Source organism: Phyllobates terribilis, unplaced genomic scaffold (genome assembly GCF_046119375.1).
Source record: "Phyllobates terribilis strain yellow unplaced genomic scaffold, ASM4611937v1 Scaffold_9__5_contigs__length_417890890, whole genome shotgun sequence".
NCBI classification, from domain to species: Eukaryota; Metazoa; Chordata; class Amphibia; order Anura; family Dendrobatidae; genus Phyllobates; species Phyllobates terribilis.
This window is the reverse complement of record NW_027362769.1, coordinates 66,931,350-66,946,649: the sequence shown is the minus strand read 5'-3', so window position 1 is coordinate 66,946,649 and position 15,300 is coordinate 66,931,350. Positions and strand designations below refer to the sequence as shown.

Here is a 15,300-nt window from a genome sequence, read left to right as displayed (position 1 = left end):
CCTGTACAGAAACATCAGCCCCTCATACAGAACTGCCCCCTGTACAGAAATATCAGCCCCTCATACAGAACTGCCCCCTGTACAGAAACATCAGCCCCTCATACAGAACTGCCCCTGTACAGAAACATCAGCCCCTCATACAGAACTGCCCCCTGTACAGAAATATCAGCCACTCATACAGAACTGCCCCCTGTACAGAAACATCAGCCCCTCATACAGTACTGCCCCAATACAGAAACATCAGCCCCTCATACAGAACTGCCCCCTGTACAGTAACATCAGCCCCTCATACAGAACTGCCCCTGTACAGAAACATCAGCCCCTCATACAGAACTGCCCCTGTACAGAAACATCAGCCCCTCATACAGAACTGCCCCTGTACAGAAACATCTGCCCCTCATACAGAACTGCCCCCATACAGAAACATCAGTACCTCATACAGAACTGCCCACTGTTCAGAAACATCAGCCCCTCATACAGAACTACCCCCATACAGAAACAGCTGCCCCTCATAAAGAACTGCCCCTGTACAGAAACATCAGCCCCTCATACAGAACTGCCCCCATATAGAAGCATCAGCCCCTCATACAGAACTGCCCACATACAGAAACATCTGCCCCTCATATAGAACTGCCCCTGTACAGAAACAGCAGCCCCTCATACAGATCTGCCCCTGTACAGAAACATCAGCCCCTCATACAGAACTGCCCCTGTACAGAAACATCAGCCCCTCATACAGAACTGCCCCATACAGAAACATCAGCCACTCATACAGAACTGCCACATACAGAAACATCAGCCCCTCATACAGAACTGCCCCCATACAGAAACATCAGCCCCTCATACAGAACTGCCCCCTGTACAGAAACAGCAGCCCCTCATACAGAACTGCCCCCTGTACAGAAACATCAGCCCCTCATACAGAACTGCCCCCATACAGAAACATCAACCCCTCATACAGAACTGCCCCATACAGAAACATCAGCCCCTCATACAGAACTGCCCCATACAGAAACATCAGTCCCCATACAGAACTGCCCCCACACAGAAACATCAGCCCCTCATACAGAACTGCCCCCTGTACAGAAACATCAGCCCCTCATACAGAACTGCCCCTGTACAGAAACATCAGCCCCTCATACAGAACTGCCCCCATACAGAAACATCAGCCCCTCATACAGAACTGCCCCCATCTAGAAACATCAGCCCCTCATACAGAACTGCCCCCTGTACAGAAACATCAGTCCCTCATACAGAACTGCCCCCTGTACAGAAACATCAGCCCCTCATTCAGAACTGCCGCGGTACAGAAACATTAGCCCCCATACAGAAATGCCCCCATACAGAAACATCTGCCCCTCATACAGAACTGCCCCCTGTACAGAAACATCAGTCCCTCATACAGAACTGCCCCCTGTACAGAAACATCAGCCCCTCATTCAGAACTGCCCCGGTACAGAAACATCAGCCCCCATACAGAAATGCCCCCTGTACAGAAACAGCAGCCCCTCATACAGAACTGCCCCGGTACAGAAACAGCAGCCCCTCATACAGAACTGCCCCTGTACAGAAACATCAGCCCCTCATACAGAACTGCCCCTGTACAGAAACATCAGCCCCTCATACAGAACTGTCCCCATACAGAAATATCAGCCCCTCATACAGAACTGCCCCTGTACAGAAACATCAGCCCCTCATACAGAACTGCCCCGGTACAGAAACATTAGCCCCCATACAGAACTGCCCCCTGTACAGAAACAGCAGCCCCTCATACAGAACTGCCCCCATACAGAAACATCAGCCCCCATACAGAACTGCCCCCTGTACAGAAACATCAGCCCCTCATACAGAACTGCCCCGGTACAGAAACATCAGCCCCCATACAGAAATGCCCCCTGTACAGAAACATCAGCCCCTCATACAGAACTGCCCCGGTACAGAAACATCAGCCCCTCATACAGAACTGCCCCGGTAGAGAAACATCAGCCCCTCATACAGAAATGCCCCCTGTACAGAAACAGCAGCCCCTCATACAGAACTGCCCCATACAGAAACATCAGCCCCTCATACAGAACTGCCCCCTGTACAGAAACAGCAGCCCCTCATACAGAACTGCCCCCTGTACAGAAACAGCAGCCCCTCATGCAGAACTGCCCCTGTACAGAAACATCAGCCCCTCATACAGAACTGCCCCCTGTACAGAAACAGCAGCCCCTCATACAGAACTGCCCCTGTACAGAAACAGCAGCCCCTCATACAGAACTGCCCCTGTACAGAAACATCAGCCCCTCATACAGAACTGCCCCCTGTACAGAAACAGCAGCCCCTCATACAGAACTGCCCCCTGTACAGAAACAGCAGCCCCTCATACAGAACTGCCCCTGTACAGAAACATCTGCCCCTCATACAGAACTGCCCCTGTACAGAAACATCTGCCCCTCATACAGTACTGCCCCAATACAGAAACAGCAGCCCCTCATACAGAACTGCCCCCTGTACAGAAACATCAGCTCCTCATACAGAACTGCCCCTGTACAGAAACATCTGCCCCTCATACAGTACTGCCCCAATACAGAAACAGCAGCCCCTCATACAGAACTGCCCCCTGTACAGAAACAGCAGCCCCTCATACAGAACTGCCCCCTGTACAGAAATATCAGCCCCTCATACAGAACTGCCCCCTGTACAGAAACATCAGCCCCCATACAGAAATACCCCCTGTACAGAAACATCAGCCCCTCATACAGAACTGCCCCTGTACAGAAACAGCAGCCCCTCATACAGAACTGCCCCCATACAGAAACATCAGCCCCCATACAGAAATACCCCCTGTACAGAAACATCAGCCCCTCATACAGAACTGCCCCGGTACAGAAACATCAGCCCCCATACAGAAATGCCCCCTGTACAGAAACAGCAGCCCCTCATGCAGAACTGCCCCCATAGAGAAACAGCAGCCCCTCATACAGAAGACAGGTCCGCACAGTCCCGCCCCTCCCAGTGCACAGCGCACCAATCGCTGCCGCTCTCAGTCCCCGCCTCCTCCTTGGTCATGTGACCTCCAAACAGTAACATCTATGAGAGGGAGAGCGGACTGATTTTTGGGGCCGTCATAGCAACGAAATGCCGAGGTCCCGGCAGCGGAAGTACGGTCTGGCTGGATATGGCGGCCGGTGGGGATCAGGCCGGGCTGCAGGTTTTCAGGCTCTGTGTCTTCTTCATTTTGTTATCCAAGGTCCGGGGTCACCAGGAGGAGTTCAGTCCGGGACACTCCGTGCGCTCCCTGACTGTCGGGACTGCCGCAGCTGACCGCAGGTATTGGCAGTGAGAACTGGAGCGTTTATATATGTATATACACATGTCTGTGAGGATTCATAGAATAGCAGAGAAGCAGTGCGGGGCTGCAAGTGGCCGGGGTGGCTAAGCTGGGCCGCAGGTGGCCGGGGTGACTAGGCTGGGCCGCAGGTGGCCGGGGTGACTAGGCTGGGCCGCAGGTGGCCGGGGTGACTAGGCTGGGCCGCAGGTGGCCGGGGTGACTAGGCTGGGCCGCAGGTGGCCGGGGTGACTAGGCTGGGCCGCAGGTGGCCGGGGTGACTAGGCTGGGCCGCAGGTGGCCGGGGTGACTAGGCTGGGCCGCAGGTGGCCGGGGTGACCAGGCTGGGCCGCAGGTGGCCGGGGTGACCAGGCTGGGCCGCAGGTGGCCGGGGTGACCAGGCTGGGCCGCAGGTGGCCGGGGTGACCAGGCTGGGCCGCAGGTGGCCGGGGTGGGCCGCAGGGGGCTGCGGTAACCGTAGTGACCAGGCTGGGCTGCAGGTGGCCGCGTTGACCAGAAAGAAAATGTCTCCTTCCTCAGGTACAGCACCTCTACCCCTCCCTGTGGTTGTTCTAAGTATTGCACTGCAACAGTTGTGAAACTACGGGTGCATCTCACAAAATTAGAATATCATCAATGTTGATGATTATGGCTTACAGCCAATGAAAACACAAAAGTCATTATCTCAGTAAATTATAATAAGTAACAAAAAACACCTGCAAAGGCTTCCTACGCGTTTAAAATCGTCCCTTAGTCTGTTTCAGTAGGCTCCACAATCATTGGGAAGACTGCTGACTTGACAGATGTCCAGAAGGCAGTCATTGACACACTCCACAAGGTCCCAGAGTCTGGAGGAAGAGTGGAGAGGCCACAATCCAAGCTGCCCGAGGCCTAGTGTGAAGTTTCCACAATCAGTGAAGATTTGGGGAGCCATGTCATCTGCTGGTGTAGGTCCACTGTGTTTTATCAAGACCAAAGTCAGCGCAGCCGTCTACCAGGAAATTTTAGAGCACTTCATGCTTCCCTCTGCCGACAAGCTTTTTGGAGATGGAAATTTCATTCTCCAGCAGGACTTGGCCCCTGTCCACACTGCCAAAAGTACCAATACCTGGTTTAAAAACCACAGTATCACTGTGCTTGATTGGCCAGCAAACTCGCCTGACCTTAACCCCATAGCTATGGGATATTGTCAAGAGGAAGATGAGAGACACCAGACACAACAATGCAGACGAGCTGAAGGCTGCTATCAAAGCCACCTGGGCTTCCATAACACCTCAGCAGTGCCACAGGCTGATCGCCTCCATGCCACCCCGCATTGATGTAGTAATTGATGAAAAAGGAGCCGAGACCAAGTATTGAGTGCATTTACTGAACATACATTTTGGATTTTAAAAACATTTTTCAAGCTGTTGTTATAAAGTATTCTAATTTACTGAGATAATGACTTTTGTGTTTTCATTGGCTGTAAGCCATAATCATCAACATTACCAGAAATAGACACTTGAAATAGATCACTCTGTTTGTAATGACTCTATATGAGTTTCACTTTTTGTATTGAAGAACTGAAGTAAATTAACTTTTTGATATTGTAATTTTGTGAGATGCACCTTTTAGATGACTTGCTATTTTTTCACAGTGGGACACAAAAATCAGCTATTGGCTATTGCAAATGTCTGCTCCCACGTAACACTGCCAGACACAGAGACCCTGTAGTGCATGTGAGATCAGCATTGACTTCACAGGAGATTATTAATATGAACAGGAGGGGAAAACTGGAGAACATCCACTGTGAACACTTCCATTGTGTTACTAAATCCCCTGACAATGGCTGATCATGATGTCTGGCTGCTAGAATCCCCAGCGATCAGTGGTCGTTACATCTTAATGCAGCGTCACGAAGGGGGAAATGTAGCATAATCCAGTGCTCATTGAAATCACTGCACTGTCAGTGTAACGCGAGGACGATCCCTGCTCTAATAGATGATCCTAGAGGACTAATATACCTGCTGTCATGTAGTCCTCCATAGTCATGCTCTTTATATAATCCCGCCTCCTCCACTGATTGGCAGCTTTCTGCCTATGCACAGTGTGCACAGAAAGGTGCCAATCAGTGGGGGTGGTGGTGGGGGTTATACAGAGCTCAGAACTTCTAGATCTTCTTTAGAGAAAACAGGGATTTTATCACAACTGTTGCAAGCAGCCCAGTAAGGGACACATCACTGGAGTCAGGGTCTCTGCCATACATCATGCTGCTTTCAGATGAGGCAGCAAAAGCCTGGTGACAGGTTCCCTTTATAAATTTAGCAGAGGTGCAATGTATTTTTCCGCTTTTCACTTCAGAGTCACACTAATATCTTTCATCATGGCCGCTTATGACACGGTGCAGTTAAGTATGACAGCTTCTTAGTGTTTCAGTTGATGTTATTTTGTACCCACATTGTAAAGTAACGGTGTGATCGCTCTTCTCTTAGATACCTGCTGTACGACGTGAACCCTCCAGAAGGATTTAACCTACGCAGAGATGTGTATATTCGCATGGCTTCCCTTCTTAAGACTTTACAGAGGAGCTCAGACTGGGTGCTGGTGTTACCCCCATGGGGTCGTCTCTATCACTGGCAGAGTCCTGACATACATCAAGTGCGAATTCCTTGGGCCGAATTCTTCGATATGCACAGCCTCAGCCGAAATATCCCCGTGATTGAATATGAAGAATTCTTGGCGGGTATATCGAATCATCAAATGTATATTTAGAAATGTAATAATACTTTCAAGTTCATCATCTACAAAGAATGTCTAGATAACCACCATTACATTGTCTCTTATGTGCATGTTATATATATATTTTTTTAAGTTGGATTTCCAATTACAAACTTCCAGACTTGTTTGGGGGTTATGTTGAGAATTATTACTTCCCTACCCCCATTGCAGATCTCTCAGAAGAACTATACATTATATGCAAACACAAGACCCCCAATACCCCCATATATTGCAGTTGCCATAAAGCTTACATATTCCTCTGGGTAGTCTATACAGACAATGCAGCAGGGAATTGGATATCTCCAACATGGTCACCACAGGGACATTTTTAATACTAAAAACGCTGAAAAAAGATGAAAGTTTATTTCACAAAACTAAATTTTAGGGTAAGACCAGACGGTGCAGCTGCGTAACTGCTGAGGTTTGTGGCTGCACCACAGGTGCAATCTGACCGGACCACCTGCGCCTTACTCCAGAGGTCGTCCCATGAACAGCATTTGTCCCTTTTCCACAAGATTAGAAATGTATGATTGGTGGGGGCCCAACCACTAGCACGCGAATGGGTCCGAAAGTCCTGTGTGAATGGGCATACATGAGCATTACTGCTCCATCACTCCCATAGACTGTGAACGTGGTGATCCCACGTGTGCACTACCACTCTGTTCTAGCACAAATCCTGTTTTTGAGCCTTATAATCTGCATTTTGTTAATTTCTAGAATCTGGGGGCCCATTCATTGAGCAGGTGTATGTACTACAAGGTTACTCTGAGGGCTGGAAGGAAGGCACATGGGAAGAGAAGGTGGACCAGAGACCATGCATCGATCAGCTCATGTACTCTGAGGACAAGCATGGCTACTACAGGTATGTGCCTGAGAGTCCTACGTAATGAGGGATTATTGCAAGCCGCTAATGGCCATAGACAAGGTAGTAGTTAGCACATTGCATACGAGGCATATGCAGGGTGATAAAACCACTCGTTCTCCTTTATCTAGATTTCAGGGTGCTCTCAGGTTGACATTCACATGTTACAATCTTTCTGGCCACTCCTAGTGATGTGTACTGAAGTTCTATGCACAGACTGCTTAGAATGGCAAAGGATATCCTCCTATTTGGTTGCGCCTCTGTCAGTTACTGATTATAGCATGTATTACAAAGGTTTATAAAGTGTTTTTCCTGTATTTGAAGAAAATTGCCCACAGTGAACAAATGGTATAAATAACTTCTACTCCTCTGTTTATTCCCCACTCGACTGGTTTCTGCTTAGGTCCTATGGCATTGACGTATGTGTCCACCCTAGCTGATCAGTGGCCCTAGTGATCACGGGCCATACATGCCTACATCACTGCTGAAACCTCTTGATTGGCAGCAATGGGCATGTATGGCACAAAGTCATAACAGGAAATGAGCAGAATGAATATGGGCTTAAATGTGGTAGTGTAGATAACTTCTTTATTTTATCTCATTTCCTTATGAGTAGTCTTCCAAAAATACTTACAAATCCAATATTCGCGTTTAAAGACCTTGTAGAAGGCACTTTTGTCATGTACAGCATTGCTTTCAGGTCATGGCAGGACTGGTATAAAAGTACTACTATGTGTCTTTATTTGCAGAGGATGGTTCTGGGGCTATGAAGAGACCAGAGGGCTTAATGTCAGCTGTCTGTCCGTGCAAGGCTCGGCCTCTATCATGGCTCCAGTACTCCTGAAGAACACCACTGCAAGGTGAGCAGACAAGCGCCCATTCACACAGAGCTTATCCAGAGGTCCCAGTCCCTGCAGTCATGCTAACAGCTCTGCTTTTTCATCTTTAGGTCCATTATGTTGGACAGAGCTGAAAACCTTCTACATGATCACTATGCCGGAAGAGATTACTGGAATGTGTGTATATGAGCCAAATCCATTACATACTGGATATCCGTGTTGTGAGCTAATATTTAATGAGCATGTGTTATGTCTAGTGTGTACAGTATGTATCTGGGGCACACATCTATATATAGATTTAAATTGAATTTCTCAAAATCTCAAGTTTTCCCCTATCCACAAGATAAGGGATTACTTGCTCATCGCTGGTAGTCAGACTTCTGGGACCCCCAGCCATCATGAGAATGGGTGCAGAAACCCCAGGAACAGTCTTGAATGTAGTGCAGGTGTGCACGGTCAGCCGCTGCACTATTCATTCTCAGTGTGACTGCAGGATACAGCCGAGTGCTGAACTCCGCTTTTTCTGCCATCCCATAAATAATGAATGGCGCAGAGGCTGAGCATACTGTACACACACTGCATTCAGGACAGAACGCTGCAGAGTCTTTGTGATTGCTAGTGGTTTCATGTAGATAGAGAATAACTTGCAATATTGGGAATTTGCCTTTCAAATAGAGGGTGTATATAAAATGAATATATATTTAGACACAATTGCTGCCAATCTTTTACCCTTGTTCGGTGTCGTCTGTCAGCGAGACTGTTAATGTAAGAATATATGATAAAGGACTTTGAAGGGTAACTCAATAATTAAGGAGGTTGTCTCAACACAAAATGCCTACGACATCCAATGTCATTACAGATGTAAAGAATCAGCGACCTGTGTGGAGGCCCACAGTTTCCCCCATAAATGGCAGCTGGTTGCTGAGGGGGAGAAAAGTAAAACCTGCAGCATTAGGCCTTATGAGACAACCCTAGTTTGTTTGGGATATGGAATAACTATGCAGCCCATAGACTTTGAATGCCGGGTTTGGAGTTCAATATATTTAAATGGCCAATAACAGGTGGAACTTTTTTCTTATAACCACTAACCATGACTGCTATGATGTCATCTAAAGCTTTTGTTGATTTATTAAGATGGGGATGAAAAGGTAAAAAGATTTCCCAAAGGGAAAGTCTTGTGTATTAAAATTCAGTTTCATTTAATAGGTTGCAATCCTGATAAAACATATCACCTAGCCACAAAATAGGTGATTGCTGGGCTCGTGAACCCCCGTTTGCACACAGCAGAAGTTGCTGTTGTTTCATTTATTGTCTTTTGGACTGATGAGGACATCCAAGTAAAGTGGTCCCTTACCGCCATCATGGATGTGAGTGGAGTAGGACGCAACATAACCACTGCTCCATCTAAACATGGGACTCCGGACTCTCGTTCTCTCCCAGCTTTCACCCCCCAGCAATCACACACTAATAAGATGTATGCCTGCAATCGAGAAGTAATGTTTTGTTTTATTCCCTTCAGCTAAACATCTCTTTTTACAGCCTAACTTAGACACAAATACATGCAGAAAAGTTACCAAAGTCCATGTTTTCAGAAGCAATGCTCACAAGATAAGCCGATTGTGGCGTCTCGCCCCTTCCAAACGAGTGGGCTGTGATTATACACTGTGGCCGTGATCCACCAGGCACTTTTCAACAGAACTGTCCTAAAACTGCTTGAAATGGCGCAAGAACATTTTGCACAACTCCTAAATTGAGCAGAGTTTGCAGATTTTGCTGTCTTTATGCAAATATTGGTCAACTGTGATAACTTTGAGAAAAGTGTGCAGAGCTCAAACCAGGCAAGACCGGTCACGTCCGACAAATCCATCATCATTCATGTCATAAAAGTGGAATCAATCACGACCGCCGCTGCCTGGCGTACATTTCTGGCGGTGTACATGGCAGTCGAAAAGTGAACCAAATTCTCTTAATAAATTTGGCAATTGTTACTCCAGCATTTCCTTCATTAAGACTGGCGAACAAATGAATTGAGGCTCATGTGGCTTGTGTGTACTGTGTATAAATGGGAATGATGTATTCTGTGTTTTGAGTATTGTTCATGTAACAAAGGGGTTATCTAGGTCTATTTTTTTTTTTACTATGTGCTTAAGAACTAACAGGCATTTAGTTGCTAACTATCTGCCTCTTCTGCCCAACACAGACCACTTCTGGCGATTCTGCGGCGTCTTCAGTCGTCACGTTGACAGAGCAGTTGCTACTCTTCCACTTTTCTTTGGCAGTTACGCCCCGTCAACATTGTCATGATGATTGACAGCAGTCTCCCGCTGCCGAACTGCGGAAAGACGGCTGCTCTGTTGACATGGAGCTGCTGAATTGCTGGAAGGAGTGGGTCAGTGGCCGCTCTGAGCCGGCACCAGGTAGAACAGGCAGGTACCTGCTTTTTTTTTTTTTTTACTAATATTGATGGATAACCCCTTTTATAAAAGAATATTAAAGAGGTTGTCCACTACTTTATCATTGATGACCTACCCTTAGGATAGGTCATCAATGTCTGATCGGTCAGGGTCCGACACTCAGCACCCCCGCCGATCAGCTGTTCCTGGTGTCGGTGCCAGCCTGCTAGAACTGCTCGATTGTGGGGCAGCTTCGTCTTCTGATAGTGGCCGCTGCAGGGTACTACACATTTGAATAGGAGGCGGATGTGCAGTACCCAGCAGTGGCCACTATCAGAAGACGGAGTAGTTCTGCAATTGAGTAGTTCCGGCCGCCAACACAGAGAGCAGCTGATCGGCGGGGGTGGTGACAGACATTGATGACCTATCCTAAGGACAGGTGATCAGTGATAAAGTAGTAAACAACTGCTTTAATTGTGGAATTTCTCTATACATTTTAACCCAAGTTCATACTTTCTGGCTGCAGACACGTCGCAGTATGGTGTTTGCTCAGCATCTCAGGATAGTGGGGGATGAGTTCAGGGCCAACTTTCTGGAGTCTAATGATGAAGATGACAAAACAGTATTCAGTGAAGACTGGACCAAAGTGAAGGTAATAAATGTCTCATTATTGCATTAGTGATGGAAAGAAACATTGTGGTGTTAGCAGGTCACATAATGTGACCTATTTCTTAAATAACGGCCATTAGGAGGCAAAGTATTCATGTCCAGTATTTTCTGTATAGCAGAAGCCTAGCGCATCGATAGGAGGACCTTATCTTGGTGTTCATCTTAGAAGAAAAGACTTTATTTGGGGGCACAGAGATGATGTACCCAGCCTACAATGGGCAACAGAAGAAATTCACAGTCTTTTGAAGAAACTGAAGCTAAAGAAGGTTTTTATTGCTACAGATGCTGACAGACAAGGCATGTGTACAGCTTTTATTAGGATTTGTATTTTTCTTTTAGGTTCCATTCACCTCATATAAAAGGGCTTCTCCGGTCATATGATATTGATGACCTATCATTAGCACAGGTCCACAATAATTCATTGGTGGGGTCCCAGTACCCAGCCCCCCATCAACCAGCTGTATTTGGCCCTGGCCCAATGTAATCATTGAATTATTGAACTGAGCTGTGCAGTGCGGCTCCATTCAATGTTTATATCCGGAGCCAATGACAGCAGAGCAGTGAAGAGGCCCAGTGTGGACCCCCCCCCCCCCAATCTTACATTGATGACCTATCATATCGAATCATCCATAAATGAAGTTACTGATGTATGCCATATAGTTGCCTTCATCATGGTGCATGGTGTTTTTAGTAGATCTGTATAATAACCTGCACTGACCGTATTCTCAATTGTCCCCCATTGTTTTTTTATGATTTTTGTTGGAGTATTTCTTATCTACTTTTCCAAAAATTGTACAAAACCTGAGCACATGGAATATGGAGTAATACTACTTTTATTAAGTGTTTTCTAAATCCTTTGTCAGACCTTGAGGAGCTACGGAAGTTGATCCCTGAAATGGTGAGGTTTGAGCCTACCTGGGAAGAGCTGGAGCTGTACAAGGACGGAGGAGTTGCCATCATAGATCAGTGGATCTGTGCACATGCCAGGTAACACAAGGCTTGTTCATAAATGTGGGTCCTAAAATTCCAAAAGGACCCATTTACAATGACAGACTTCTACCCATACCACCAATTGACTGTAGAAGTTGTTTGGCATCCGTTCACATGGGCTGACATAACTTTACGGGGATAGAACGACCATTTAATATAATTGCTCTGTCACAATGCAACATGCATTATGCTGACAGCACATACTCTGCTTTACAAGTGGCAATGATTTAATGGCCGGCATGAACAAACAGTCTGTCAGCTGATCTGGAACAAGCGTTCCGATGTATACTCATTTGTAGAATATCCTCCTTTGTAAATGGACCTGAAAGGTTTTTCCGCTTGAAGGAAACTAGACACAAAATGCTTTTATATGCCTAAAATAACACTCAGCAACTACTCGCCCTTCCGTCCTTCTGCCTGCTCCTCTGGTCTCTGTGTTTTGACCGTAGCAGTCACATCATGTCGACAGTGCATTTTACCACTGCAACCAATAACTGATTTCAGCAGCTTGTGCCGTCTACATCAGCCAAGTTGCCATGTTTGGGGTCCACTTTCCATAAAGTGGAAAACCCCTTTAAAAGGAATTTGTTAGCAGGTTTTTGCCACCTAATCTGACAGCTGCATAATGTAGAGACAGAGACCTTGATTCCAGTGATGGGTTGCTTACTATAGTTTTAATAATACCACTTTTTTATCAGCAGGAGGTTATCGCTAGAGGACTAGTAAACCTGCTGCCATATAGTCCAACAACACCACTACACTGATTGGCAGCTTTGTGCCCATGCAGTGTACACAGAACGGTACAGTGGTGAGGGCGGGGTTATACAGAGCTCATGAATACAGAGGACTAAAAGGCAGCAGGTCTACTAGTCCTTTAATGATAATCTCCTGCTGATAAAACTGACTTTATCCAAACTACAGCAAAGAACCCAGTAAATGACACATCGCTGGAATCAGGGTCTTTTCCCTTACTTTATGCTGCTCTCAGATGGGCTAGCAAAAACCTGGTGACAGATTCCCTTTATGTCTACACGTTTTGTATCATCATGTTACAAAACCCTTGTCGTACATTGCATTGTATAAAGCCTTGGTCTCCAGCCTTTCGCTCGCTTGCAGGTGCAAAACTATTCCCCCAACATTCTCTGACAGTAACAAGCTGTTCTTTTTATTGATGCTAGATCGATCTAGCTGGTGGTAGATGGTGGATAGTGTAGTCCTAGGTCTCAAAGTAGTGGCGATGCTAAGGCAGTGCTCCCGAACTCCGGGGTCCTCAAGAGCCGCCAACAGGCCATGTTTTCAGGATTTCCTTAGTATTGCCCAGATGATGGAATTATGGCCTGTGCGGGTGATGGAATTATCATATGGACAATACTAAGGAAATCCTGAAAACTTGGCCTGTTGGTGGGCCTTGAGGACCGGCGTTGGAGAACACTGCGCTTAGACATGTGCATCTTATGCCTTCCTTGTGTCCCACATGCACCAAAAATGATCCACCTGATACTAAAGGACGCTAAATTCCTAACTCCAGCACTTAGTTCACTGTCTGGAGTTTGGTTTTCCGTGTTGGGCATTCTTGTTACAGATCCAAATCATCAGACAGTTTTTATATAATTGTGTGTAAATCTATTTCACTATCCTGCTTCTGATCCTTGGCAGATACTTCATTGGTACCTCCGTCTCCACCTTCTCATTCCGTATTCATGAAGAAAGAGAGATTTTAGGCTTTGATCCAAAGACGACCTACAACCGGTTCTGTGGAGACAAAGAAAAGAACTGTGAGCAGCCCACACACTGGAAGATTGTCTACTGACCCCCACAAACCCCTGCCCGGGGAGGCATGGTAAAGACCGGGTCACGTATCACATGCCATGGTGTAAAGGGAACGCCTCTGTATGCTGTCTAATCCCCTGGCACTCACGGGGGCTGTCTTTTAGTAGAGCCTCAGCGGGCTTAGCTCTGGTGCTGCCTCTTTTGTGAACACAGTATTAACACGGGTTATGTGAACAATATCCAATAGTAGTTTGAAATTCCAAAAAAAATATATATATATAATTTACTGAAAAGACTGGTGCGAAGAATAAATCTATAAAGTCATGAACAATATGGGTTGTGAAGCTGCTCATAATGCACAAATATGTTCACAAGGGTCTTCATTGGGTTTTTTAGGAAAACCACATTTAATAGGTCTTTATTGTTTTTTTTCTGTAACAATCATGATATGTTGTGTGATATTCACAGACGTCTGTCTCCTTATATATGTCTCCATCTCCCACTATCCCGTTCAGACTTTGACTGTAGTATTATGATAAATGTGCCATTTACTTTGCGACACAGGTTTTCCCATAATCAAACTTATCACCCACCAATCTGATAGGTAGTAAGAGTCTGATGGGGTCTGACCCCTGGAATCATGAAAATGGGGGACCCCAAGTGGATGGAGTTGTTGTGCGCATGTATGAAAGCCGTTCATTCATTGTCTAAGGGACTGCTGGAAATAGCGGAGTACATCACTCGGCTGTCTCTCAGTCCCATAGCCTATGAATGGATCGGCTTTGCACATCCTCTACTGCCCCTTTTATTCACACAGGAAACTCAGGCCCCTGATCAGATGTATGAGAAATCACCTGGTTCTCCACTGTGGAAGTACATTTTTAATTTCTTGTTTTTTTTTGTGAGCGGTCTGTGCAATTACTATTTTGATATGCATAAGTCACTGGTTTTCTAGCAGTGATTTTTCCTTTTTTTAATAAATATAATTACACCGTATCACTGATGCAAAAAAATAACACTTGTTTTTAAGTGGGACTTTAGAGCAGTGAATCTGTTCTGTCTATACCTCAGCTGTTTTTATAGGTCAATAAAGGTCTTCTAATAACTGTGTCTGCTTTTAGTTTGATAACTGATATGGCAAAACCTCTTTGATGGCCACACTAGGAAAACAGACTTGCAACTGTAGAAAAGAGACCATGAGATACAGTAACATTGGCCTAAAATCTTGGCATTCGCCCCTATTTTATCACTTTAAGCACTTTTTAGCCTTGTTAATGAGATGTTCAAAAGTGATCGTTGTTATGCCTTCATAATCTGGCTCACTTTTGTTTTCATGCTTATTTACTAGGTCTCTAGCTACTGATTAAGGGCGCACTCAGACGGCCGTATAAATTGAACGGAGATGGGAACAAAGTGCATGGACTGGTCGGCGGCTCTCTGGACCCAAGCATGACCACTTCATGTTTTTCTATGCAGCTGTCATGCCCAGGTCGAGAGAGCAGCCGACCAGTCCATGCACTACGTTCCCATCTCCGTCAGATTTAGGCAGACGTTTGAGTTCGCTCTCATAGTTGAGTCCTGGGAACCCCCCATGTTCAGCTATTAAAGAGCTTATCCTAGTTTAGAAAAAAAAAAAAAGCTTGGCACATGTGGGACACTCTGACGTTCCTATACATGTACTACTGGCATCACTGCTCAGTAATGGGT

At 46.1% G+C, this 15,300-nt stretch overlaps 1 protein-coding gene across 2 annotated transcripts; it reads left to right on the top strand.

Moving 5' to 3' along the window:
• Positions 1-3,040: 3,040 nt before the first annotated feature.
• On the top strand, positions 3,041-14,687 carry POFUT2 (protein O-fucosyltransferase 2). 2 transcript variants are annotated; one of them, XM_073646560.1, is made up of 9 exons: positions 3,041-3,315; positions 5,785-6,035; positions 6,788-6,932; positions 7,682-7,792; positions 7,882-7,948; positions 10,691-10,816; positions 10,953-11,130; positions 11,697-11,820; positions 13,480-14,687. In XM_073646560.1, exons 1-9 carry the CDS (start codon positions 3,164-3,166, stop codon positions 13,631-13,633), a joined length of 1,308 nt encoding a protein of 435 aa, XP_073502661.1. In that variant the 5' UTR covers positions 3,041-3,163; the 3' UTR covers positions 13,634-14,687. The 2 variants fall into 2 exon arrangements, with proteins under 2 accessions (XP_073502661.1, XP_073502660.1); XM_073646559.1 differs by having other exon boundaries at positions 10,950-11,130; positions 13,480-14,685.
• Positions 14,688-15,300: the final 613 nt, after the last annotated feature.

What these genes read in the sequence shown, in the direction of transcription:
- POFUT2 (XM_073646559.1), top strand. Translation starts at nt 3,164, where the DNA reads ATGGCGGCCGGTGGGGATCAGGCCGGGCTGCAGGTTTTCAGGCTCTGT. An exon ending in GACAAGCATGGCTACTACAG is followed by an intron (nt 6,933 to 7,681) that starts GTATGTGCCTGA and finishes CTTTATTTGCAG; the next exon opens with AGGATGGTTCTGGGGCTATG. An exon ending in TGGATCTGTGCACATGCCAG is followed by an intron (nt 11,821 to 13,479) that starts GTAACACAAGGC and finishes GATCCTTGGCAG; the next exon opens with ATACTTCATTGGTACCTCCG.